General features: G+C 44.4%; 1 protein-coding gene across 7 annotated transcripts in view; it reads left to right on the forward strand.

Annotated features, from left to right (window-relative positions):
- LOC129818346 (voltage-dependent N-type calcium channel subunit alpha-1B-like) overlaps nucleotides 1-12,188 on the forward strand; it is a 209,550-nt gene that overhangs the window by 164,417 nt on the left and 32,945 nt on the right. For all 7 annotated transcript variants that reach the window (XM_055874150.1, XM_055874152.1, XM_055874151.1 and 4 more), the window contains 4 exons: nucleotides 2,096-2,297; nucleotides 3,129-3,293; nucleotides 7,907-8,017; nucleotides 10,571-10,654. In XM_055874150.1, the coding sequence (XP_055730125.1) occupies nucleotides 2,096-2,297; nucleotides 3,129-3,293; nucleotides 7,907-8,017; nucleotides 10,571-10,654 (562 nt within the window). The remainder of the gene's footprint in view (nucleotides 1-2,095; nucleotides 2,298-3,128; nucleotides 3,294-7,906; nucleotides 8,018-10,570; nucleotides 10,655-12,188) is intronic.

Raw genomic sequence — 12,188 nt, forward strand, 5'->3', positions numbered from 1 at the left:
CTCCTTCCTCAGGGAAATCATTACCCCAAGTACAGGGTTTAACAAGGGATACACAATAAAATGTAAAAGAGCTAACTAGCGTTAGATTAATCTTTAAATCAAAATGGCTCTATTCCCTGTGACTCGGCGAAAAGGGCTTGAGAAGGGGTACAACAGCTCTTTTTGGTATTCTCAGAAATTAATATAAAGCAGAATATCTTTTTAGTTTTATTTACACATTTGCTGCATATCTGTTTTAATCATATTCAAAAAACTCATTTTTTGTTGTTGTTATACAACCTGGTAAACATTCATATATTCCCTGCTTCATAATATTATTCCCTGCTGTACTCAGTTATGGAAAATGAAAGAGGAATATTGGACATATTTTGTTACAGTAAATGTATTGCTTTTTTTCCACAGCCTGCTTGTACATCACATATTCTTCTGTGCCCTGTCGTGGCAATTTCCTGTATTACCAAATGAGGAGAGTTACAAACCACACACCAGTCAGAGTTATACTAAAACTTCATCTTTAATAATGTGAGCTTTACTATAGCCCTTTGTCTCTCAGATCAATTAGGTGTTTATAATGAATTCTGAGTGTCCCTATAAAAGAATACCAATATATTTTATAGCCAAGATACACCCCCCTAGTCGACATGACAAACCACAGATAATAGGAACTCTTCACAAATAAATACTTATACTTGAGAGAGGAGTATCCCTTAGTGTAACGGTTCTCCTCTGCCATCTATTATGCCAGCAGCATACCACCCTGCATACCACTGCTGGCTTGCTTCTGAAGCTAAGCAGGGTTGGTCCTGGTCGGTCCCTGGATGGGAGACCAGATGCTGCTGGAAGTGGTGTTGGAGGGCCAGTAGGAGGCACTCTTTCCTCTGGTCTAAAAAATATCCCAATGCCCCAGGGCAGTGATTGGGGACACTGCCCTGTGTAGGGTGCCGTCTTTCGGATGGGACGTTAAACGGGTGTCCTGACTCTCTGAGGTCATTAAAGATCCCATGGCACTTATCGTAAGAGTAGGGGTGTTAACCCCGGTATCCTGGCCTAATTCCCAATCTGGCCCTCAAACCATCATGGTCACCTAATAATCCCCAGTTTACAATTGGCTCATTCATCCCCCTCCTCTCCCCTGTAACTACTCCCCAGGTCGTTGCTGCAAATGAGAACGTGTTCTCAGTCAACTTACCTGGTAAAATAAATAAATAAATCTGAGGAGGAGTAGGAAATATCGGACCAATGTGCAGCGTGGTAAGTGTCCATAATTAGATTTTTAATAAATCAAATGAACACAGAACAAAATAACAAAAACACGAACAAACAACCGAAACAGTTCTGTATGGTGAAACACAGAAATTAACTACCCACAACCCATAGTGAGAAAACTGGCTACCTAAGTATGATTCTCAATCAGAGACAACGATCGACAGCTGCCTCTGATTGAGAACCATACCAGGCCACACACAGAAATACAAACATAGAAAAAACAACATAGAATGCCCACCCCAGCTCACGCCCTGACCAAACACATAGAAATAGACAACCTAGACATAAAACATAGAAACATACAAAGCAAACTATGGTCAGAACGTGACACTTAGCCAGATTGCATTCGCTATAAATTATCGCTCAGTTTGGTCTCTTAAACAAGGGTTCTAATCTCGTTCCTAGTACAAAAACATTACCTTTACTATCTGGAATGCTCTTTAGGATTTATTGGTCAAAGACATCGTAAATCTCCTCGGTCAGTGCTATCTCATAGAGGCCCATCCTCAGTGGAACACTGAACACACAATAGTCGACAGATTCTATTCTGTCGAATAATATAACCATTCTAATGCAATACAAAGAGTATAATATAATCTTACAAGCACTATAACATAATCTCTCAATTTTCCATGACAGCCCTCCCTGCCATGGCTGCCTAGTGGTGTATGTATAGGTTAAAACAATTAAGCTAGTTAGGCTTAGATAGTATTAGGATAGTTTCCTCTAGGTACAGATCTAGAATCATCTTCCCCTACCCAAATCCTTACTTTAACCATTAATGGGAAAAATGCAAAACGGACCCTCTGTGTTTACCTGTTTTCTCCAGGGTCCTAAAGCATTCTGTGGATGCCACCTATGAGGATGAGGGTCCCAGCCCAGGCTTTCGTATGGAGACTTCTATCTTCTATGTGGTCTACTTTGTGGTCTTTCCCTTCTTCTTTGTCAACATCTTCGTGGCTTTGATCATCATCACCTTCCAGGAGCAGGGAGACAAGGCCATGTCAGAGTGTAGTCTGGAGAAGAACGAGGTACAGTATGCTGTCTGAACACACGCTGGACAACAGAGAGAGAGATACACACGCACACAAACACACACAGAAAGATACACATACACAAGCAGATAGAAAAATACACACATACACAGAGAACAGACACACTCTCACCTAGTTGTCTGGCACCCAGTAGGAGGTAACTCACTTTTTGTTGAGACGTGCACTAACAATTATTAATATAAGGCCAAGTCATTTCTGCCTCTCCTCTGTTGAAAACGTCCCAGTTTTGGATCTTTCAACACTTTTCATAGCACCTGTGGATATATTTCATTTGATTTCCTTGCTAGCCTGTTGTTTCCCTCAGAGGGCATCAACACAGAAGAACAGCAACCCTCAGGAGGAGCAACCAGCCCAGTGTAGTCCATCCAGCTGTATCTTAATTTCCTACATCACTGAGGTTCACTCTACAGTATGTCCCAAATGGCACCCTTTTATGTTGCGCTACTTTCGACCAGAGCCCTATGGGCTCAAAAGCAGTGCACTATGTAGGGAATAGAGTGCCAGTTGGGACACAGCATTTGTGTTTCTTGTCTGTAAACTACTGGCAAGTGATCAGACTCCTTTTGCTGCCTTGTCCTGGCATATTAAACACTCCTGGAAACTGTTAGGTTGCATGCCAGCACTTATCGGACGTTAGTTCAGCCTTTGATCTTTTTCATTTGATTGTACATTGGTCCTTTTTTATGTTGGTAATCAGTGTTTGAACAATATCAGATATGATTAGGGAGATGAGTGAGTTTCACAAACTCTCACCTCATCCCTCTCCCTCTTTCTCTCCCTTCCCTCCCTCCCCCTCCTCCAACACAGAGAGCTTGTATCGACTTTGTCATCAACGCCAAGCCTCTGACGCGCTACATGCCAGCAGACAAGCAGTCGTTCCAGTATAAGATGTGGCAGTTTGTGGTGTCGCCGCCCTTTGAGTACTCCATCATGACCATGATCGCACTCAACACTGTGGTGCTGATGATGAAGGTCAGTGATGCTTCCCACACACCATCGGCAATGTGTCCATTGTAGAAACAATGGTCCCGTTCCAGGCTGACTACATTATAGACGCATGCCAGATCTTAGAATGCCTGGATAACTGTACACATCAAATGATATAGCAATTGGATGCCCCTCTGCACAGTCAGTAATGTGGCACACAACCATTGGTTGATGCAATTTTATCGTCTGCTATGAAGTCAGCCTGCAACGCAACCTATAACTGGATATAAGCATTGCAAGTTGCCCTTGATCACTGACGCAGGGTCAGAGCATTTGTCATAACTCTAATTAATGATTTGGGGGGTGGGAAATCTTATCCTAGATCTGATTTAAGGGGAACTTTCTACCTTGAGTGGGATAACTTTGAGACAGGGTTTTGGCACAGGTTATCAGTATAATTTGGATGGATACATTGAACGTATCCGTTGTTAATGTATAAGCAGCCTCTCTGTTGCTTTGACCTTAACCACATGGTTGATCCATCTGGCTTATCTCGAGGTATTTACCTTTACAGGTCTGTCAGACTGAGGGATAGGGCTGTTGCGGTGTCCATATTACCAACATACTGGCAGCCATGAGTCATTACCACAGTAAAAATCCACGGACTACCAGGCCATCAGGGCCTAATGGCCTGGTAGTCAGGGCTCTATCGTTTCTCCATCAGGTCCTAATGGCCTGGTAGTCAGGGCTCTATCGTCTCTCCATCAGGGCCTAATGGCCTGGTAGTCAGGGCTCTATTGTTTCTCCATCAGGTCCTAATGGCCTGGTAGTCAGGGCTCTATCGTCTCTCCATCAGGGCCTAATGGCCTGGTAGTCAGGGCTCTATCGTTTCTCCATCAGGTCCTAATGGCCTGGTAGTCAGGGCTCTATCGTTTCTCCATCAGGTCCTAATGGCCTGGTAGTCAGGGCTCAATCGTTTCTCCATCAGGTCCTAATGGCCTGGTAGTCAGGGCTCTATCGTTTCTCCATCAGGTCCTAATGGCCTGGTAGTCAGGGCTCTATCATTTCTCCATCAGGTCCTAATGGCCTGGTAGTCAGGGCTCTATCATTTCTCCATCAGGTCCTAATGGCCTGGTAGTCAGGGCTCTATCGTTTCTCCATTAGGTCCTAATGGCCTGGTAGTCAGGGCTCTATCATTTCTCCATCAGGTCCTAATGGCCTGGTAGTCAGGGCTCTATCATTTCTCCATCAGGTCCTAATGGCCTGGTAGTCAGGGCTCTGTCGTCTCTCTAACCATTCTGATGTCAATGGAAATGCAATGGAAAATCACAAACACTTTTCATCAAAACGGTGTAGTGCTTTTAAAACTCACCTCACTGTGATGATCAATTTGAAGAAAGAAGTTCAACAGCAGGTTGCGACTGAGTGTAAAACAAGGTTGTTGTGGATGTTGTTTCAAAGCCTAACACAACGAAATGGACAACGCTTTCTAAGGTGATGATTCATTCGAAACACCCGTACACATAAGAGCTTATGCATAGGCTTATGATGAAAAAATCTGAATTGAAATGATGATTGTGCCATTAAACAATACATAGACTATCGCATATTACCCATGGCAGAAAACACAACACAAAACTGATTTAAGATCTCTGGTGCATAATTGGTCTAGACTATACTCCAAAATTAAACACATTTGAGTAATAGCCTTTGAGTGTACACTGTATTATTATGCATACTGGATGGACTGGTTACCTTATGTTATGCTCCAAACTTTCTATCCATGAGTCTGGGTGAGAGCCCTAGGCGATGATGTTGGTTCATTGATTGGGGGAGAAAGTGCAAGTCCTCCATTCCCTATTCAAGTGCATACAGATGACATGCCTGTCACGATCGGCGTTGGAAGCATACTCGGACCAAAGCGCAGCGTGATCTGGGTTCCACATATTTATTTAATGAAACGCACAAAACAATAAAGAATAACCGAAACGTGACATTCAGGAGTGCTCACAGGCAACAACACAAAAACAAGATCCCACAAAGCACAGTGGGAAAATGGCTGCCTAAATACACTGCTCAAAAAAATAAAGGGAACACTTAAACAACACAATGTAACTCCAAGTCAATCACACTTCTGTGAAATCAAACTGTCCACTTAGGAAGCAACACTGATTGACAATACATTTCACATGCTGTTGTGCAAATGGAATAGACAAAAGGTGGAAATTATAGGCAATTAGCAAGACACCCCCCAAAACAGGAGTGATACTGCAGGTGGTGACCACAGACCACTTCTCAGTTCCTATGCTTCCTGGCTGATGTTTTGGTCACTTTTGAATGCTGGCGGTGCTCTCACTCTAATGGTAGCATGAGACGGAGTCTACAACCCACACAAGTGGCTCAGGTAGTGCAGTTCATCCAGGATGGCACCTCAATGCGAACTGTGGCAAAAAGGTTTGCTGTGTCTGTCAGCGTAGTGTCCAGAGCATGGAGGCGCTACCAGGAGACAGGCCAGTACATCAGGAGACGTGGAGAAGGCCGTAGGAGGGCAACAACCCAGCAGCAGGACCGCTACCTCCGCCTTTGTGCAAGGAGGTGCACTGCCAGCGCCCTGCAAAATGACCTCCAGCAGGCCACAAATGTGCATGTGTCAGCATATGGTCTCACAAGGGGTCTGAGGATCTCATCTCGGTACCTAATGGCAGTCAGGCTACCTCTGGCGAGCACATGGAGGGCTGTGCGGCCCCACAAAGAAATGCCACCCCACACCATGACTGACCCATCGCCAAACCGGTCATGCTGGAGGATGTTGCAGGCAGCAGAACGTTCTCCACGGCGTCTCCAGACTCTGTCACGTCTGTCACATGTGCTCATGTGCTCAGTGTGAACCTGCTTTCATCTGTGAAGAGCACAGGGCGCCAGTGGCGAATTTGCCAATCTTGGTGTTCTCTGGCAAATGCCAAACGTCCTGCACGGTGTTGGGCTGTAAGCACAACCCCCACCTGTGGACGTCGGACCTCATACCACCCTCATGGAGTCTGTTTCTGACCGTTTGAGCAGACACATGCACATTTGTGGCCTGCTGGAGGTCATCTTGCAGGGCGCTGGCAGTGCACCTCCTTGCACAAAGGCGGAGGTAGCGGTCCTGCTGCTGGGTTGTTGCCCTCCTACGGCCTCCTCCACGTCTCCTGATGTACTGGCCTGTCTCCTGGTAGCGCCTGCATGCTCTGGACACTACGCTGACAGACACAGCAAACCTTTTTGCCACAGTTCGCATTGATGTGCCATCCTGGATGAACTGCACTACCTGAGCCACTTGTGTGGGTTGTAGACTCCGTCTCATGCTACCACTAGAGTGAGAGCACCGCCAGCATTCAAAAGTGACCAAAACATCAGCCAGGAAGCATAGGAACTGAGAAGTGGTCTGTGGTCACCACCTGCAGAATCACTACTGTTTTGGGGGGTGTCTTGCTAATTGCCTATAATTTCCACCTTTTGTCTATTCCATTTGCACAACAGCATGTGAAATGTATTGTCAATCAGTGTTGCTTCCTAAGTGGACAGTGTGATTTCACAGAAGTGTGATTGACTTGGAGTTACATTGTGTTGTTTAAGTGTTCCCTTTATTTTTTTGAGCAGTGTATGATCCCCAATCAGAGACAACAACAAACAGCTGCCTCTGATTGGGAACCATACCATGCCAACATAGACATAAACAACCTAGATTAGAACACCCCCCCCCTAGTCACACCCCGACCTAACAGAAATAGAGAATAAAAAAGTCTCTCTATGGTCAGGGCGTGACGATTTCATAATGGGCCATTCTAAATCTAAACTAATTTTACATAGTAAAGACAAGATTAAATTGAGAATAGTGTGATGGGTGAAAATATGATCACTTGATGAGAGAACAGCTGTACAGCCTGAGGCAAGGAACAGACTCCGCATTAATAGCCTATAGTCACATCATGCAGCCCATATATGTTTTGATTTATAACACATTCTAAGGTTTGTATCATTCAAAACTAAAATGGCCAAATAATTCTAAATAACTATTTTTCAAATTATCACTTTTGCGCACAACTTCATTTTTCCCGGAATGGGAACAATATCCTTTCTATTTTATTCTGCTAAGCTCAATGATATTCTTCTTACTATAAAATCACGTAATATAAAATAATGGTACAGGACTTATAAGCATTTCTTGTCACATAACTGCCAGATAACATACAGAAGACCAACTCATATTCTGTTCTTCTGAAATACATTTTCTTCGTATAATAATGTTTCTTTAGACCTGATTAAAATAAATAATGGATTTATTGTGGTGTATATTCAATTAATTTATTCTACTTTTTAAAATGTAGATGTTCCAAAGGTGCGCATCAGTGGAATGTATGCAGCTGGTATGAGTGGAGGCCTGGAGATACTAAGTGTGTTTGTTAATTACAGGTCAATTAATTAGGGTCGGGGTGGTGTGACAGATAGAGACAGAAATATGAAGAAAGAGGGGAAGGATAACTTTAACAAGTATTACAATGGTCTGTCTGTCTGACATTGGAAATGGACATGCCGATTATCATTTCCTCATGTTCAGTGGGAATGAATGTTGACCTCTGACATCTTCCCGACCTTTGCCTTCTGACCTCTTCCTTCAGTTTCACGGTGCTCCGGAGCTGTATGAGGCCATGCTGAAGTACCTGAACATTGTGTTCACAGCTCTCTTCACACTAGAGTGCATCCTCAAGATCATCGCTTTCGGACCACTGGTGAGACTCCATCTCTCCATACATTACAGCACATGGTCACTATCTATCTAAGCATTTAAGAAAATAGACTGAAGAATAATTTTGGAATCACTTAAGTTGTCTTTTTGGGGAAAAAACAGTTGAAGTCGGAAGTTTACATACACTTAGGTTGGAGTCAATAAAACTCGTTTTTCAACCGCTCCACAAATTTCTTGTTAACAAACTATAGTTTTGGAAAGTCGGTTAGGACATCTACTGTGTGCATGACACAAGTCGTTTTTCCAACAGTTGTTTACAGACAGATTATTTCACTTCTAATTCACTGTATCACAATTCCAGTGGGTCAGAAGTTTACATACACTAAGTTGACTGTGCCTTTAAACAGCTTGGGAAATTCCAGAAAATGATGTAATGGCTTTAGAAGCTTCTGGTAGGCAAATTTACATAATTTGAGTCAATTGGAGGTGTACCTGTGGATGTATTTCAAGGTCTACCTTCAAACTCAGTGCCTCTTTGTTTGACATCTTGGGAAATTTTTAAAAAATCAGCCAAGACCTCAGAAAAAAAATTGTAGACCTCCACAAGTCTGGTTCACCCTTGGGAGCAATTTCCAAACACCTGAAGGTACCATGTTCATCTGTACAAACAATAGTACGCAAGTGTAAAAACAATAGGACCACGCAGCCGTCATATCGCTCAGGAAGGAGACGCGTTCTGTCCCCTAGAGATGAACGTACTTTGGTGCGAAAAGTGCAAACCAATCCCAGAACAACTGCAAAGGACCTTGTGAAGATGCTGGAGGAAACAGGTACAAAAGCATCTATATCCACAGTAAAACGAGTCCTATATCGACAACCTGAAAGGACGCTCAGCAAGGAAGAAGCCACTGCTCCAAAACTGCCAGAAAAAAAGCCAGTCTACGGTTTGCAACTGTACATGGGGACAAAGACCGTACCTTTTGGAGAAATGTCCTCTGGGCTGATGGGGAAAAAATAGAACTGTTTGGCCATATTTACCATCGTTATGTTTGGAGGAAAAAGGGGGAGGCTTGCAAGCCGAAGAAAACCAACCCAACCGTCTAGCACGGGGGTGGCAGAATCATGTTGTGGGGATGCTTTGCTGCAGGAGGGACTGGTGCACTTCACAAAATAGATGGCATCATGAGGATGGAAAATTATGTGGATAAATTGAAGCAACATCTCAAGACATCAGTCAGGAAGTTAAAGTTTGGTCGCAAATGGGTCTTCCAAATGGACAATGACCCCAAGCATACTTCCAAAGTTGTGGCAAAATGGCTTAAGGACAACAAAGTCAAGGAATTGGAGTGGCCATCACAAAGCCCTGACCTCAATCCTGTAGAAAATTTGTGGAAGAAAGGAGGCCTACTAACCTGACTCAGTTACACCAGCTCTGTCAGGAGGAATGTGCCAAAATTCACCCAACTTATTGTGGGAAGCTTGTGGAGGGCTACCCAAAATGTTTGACCCAAGTTAAACAATTTATAGGCAACGTTACCAAATACTACTTGAGTGTATGTAAACTTCTGACCCACTGGGAATGTGATGAAAGAAATAAAAGCTGAGATCAATCCTTCTCTCTACTATTATTCTGACATTTCACATTCTTAAATAAAGTGGTGATCCTAACTGACCTAAGACAGGGAATTATTTTCTAGTATTAAATGTCAGAATTGGCAAAAAACTGAGTTTAAATGTATTTGGCTAATGTGTATGTAAACTTCAGACTTCAACTGTAGATGACTGAGTACCAGGGTGGGGAAGACAGACAGAGAAACAGAGGCAGAGATAGAGAAAGGGGGAAATCAGGACAGAGACTGATAAAGAGCCTTTGTGAAAACATTGGAAGGTTAATGGATGGCCAGGGTAGGCTGACAAGCCTTCAGCAAGAGCCACCGGGGAGGCGAGGTGTGTGTTGGGGATGATACAACAGCTTACGTTGAGGGGATGCGGTTGGGAAGGTAAAGCAGTGGGATAGAGGGATGGAGGGAGGGAGGAATACATCTCCCAGGCAGCACCGGGCCACCTGGCCCCTATGCGAGGCTCTTCATCTCCAGATTCATTCACAGTTCATCCCCAGGCTCATTTGTCAAATGGCTTTTTTCACACGCCAATTACCTCCACCTGTTCAGCACTTAGCCCAGATGGATGGGCCACTCGCTCTCCCTCTCTCTCTGGGCGCATATGTAGTTTCAAATTGCTATGCTCCCCAGGAGAAGTGTATGCTCACTGCCATGCCACCTGACAGATTTGCCTGTCTGTCTTAGGTCTATGCCGCTGTTTAGAATCTCTGAGTGTGTGTGTGTCTGGGAGTGAGTGACACTCTGTAGGCTATATATTGGATGGCCTTTTAAATGAAACTCAAAGCAACTCATTAAAAGCTGCCTCATTTGAGGAGCTTAGAAGACATGCTCTGTAGAGTGTGGCCTGAGGAAAGCATTTAAAGAGCAAGGGTTTGGTACCAATCACAATAAAACCTCTTTATCCCTCTCCCTCCCCCCTCTCTCACCCTCTATTTCTCTCTTTCTCTTTCTTCCTCTCTCTTCCTCTGTTGCAGAATTACCTGAAGGAAGCTTGGAACGTGTTTGACTTTGTGACAGTATTGGGGAGTATCACAGACATCTTGGTCACAGAGATGAAGGTAAGTGCTGCTACCATGACCCTATACAATATCTTACTTTATGTAAGAGCTGCTTCAGTACAGTGTGCCCATACAACTTATTTTATGGCAAATATAAACTCAGAAAAAAAAGAAATGTCTTCTCACTGTCAACTGCATTTATTTTCAGCAAACTTAACATGTGTAAATATTTGTATGAACATAACAAGATTCAACAACTGAGACATAAACTGAACAAGTTCCACAGACATGTGACTAACAGAAATTGAATAATGTGTCCCTGAACAAAGGGGGGGTCAAAATCAAAAGTAACAGTCAGTATCTGGTGTGGCCACCAGCTGCATTAAGTACTGCAGTGCATCTCCTCCTCATGGACTGAGCCAGATTTGCCAGTTGCTGTGAGATGTTACCCCACTCTTCCACCAAGGCACCTGGGGGGAATGGCCCTAGCCCTCACCCTCTGATCCAACAGGTCCCAGACTTGCTCAATGGGATTGAGATCCGTGCTCTCGCTGGCCATGCAGAAGACTGACATTCCTGTCTTGCAGGAAATCACGCACAGAATGAGCAGTATGGTGGCATTGTCATGCTGGAGGGTCATGTCAGGATGAGCCTGCAGGAAGGGTACCACATGCGGGAGGAGGATGTCTTCCCTGTAATGCACAGCGTTGAGATTGCCTGCAATGACAACAAGCTCAGTCCGATGATGCTGTGACACACCACCGCAGACCATGACGGACCCTCCACCTACAAATCGATCCCGCTCCAGAGTACAGGCCTCAGTGTAACGCTCATTCCTTCAACGATAAACATGAATCCGACCATCACCTCTGGTGAGACAAAACCGCGACTCGTCAGTGAAGAGCACTTTTTTCCAGTCCTGTCTGGTCCAGCGACGGTGGGTTTGTGCCCATAGGTGACGTTGTTGCCGGTGATGTCTGGTGAGGACCTGCCTTACAACAGGCCTACAAGCCCTCAGTCCAGCCTCTCAGCCTATTGCGGACAGTCTGAGCACTGATAGAGGGATTGTGGTGGTTCCTGGTATAACTCGGGCAGTTGTTGTTGCCATCCTGTACCTGTCTCGCAGGTGTGATGTTCGGATGTACCGATCCTGTGCAGGTGTTACACGTGGTCTGCCACTGCGAGGACGATCAGCTATCCGTCCTGTCTCCCTGTAGCGTTGTCTTAGGTGTCTCACAGTACGGACATTGCAATTTATTGCCCTGGCCACATCTGCAGTCCTCATGCCTCCTTGCAGCATGCCTAAGGCACGTTCACGCAGATGAGCAGGGACCCTGGGCATCTTTCTTTTGGTGTTTTTCAGAGTCAGTAGAAAGGCCTCTTTAGTGTCCTAAGTTTACATAACTGTGACCATAATTGCCTACCGTCTGTAAGCTGTTAGTGTCTTAACGACCGTTCCACAGGTGCATGTTCATTAATTGTTTATGGTTCATTGAACAAGCATGCGAAACACTGTTTAAACCCTTTACAATGAAGATCTGTGAAGTTATTTGGATTTTTACGAATTATCTTTGAAAGAAAGGGTCCTGAAAAA

The sequence above is a fragment of the Salvelinus fontinalis genome, chromosome 21 (genome assembly GCF_029448725.1).
Source record: "Salvelinus fontinalis isolate EN_2023a chromosome 21, ASM2944872v1, whole genome shotgun sequence".
Taxonomy (NCBI): domain Eukaryota; kingdom Metazoa; phylum Chordata; class Actinopteri; order Salmoniformes; family Salmonidae; genus Salvelinus; species Salvelinus fontinalis.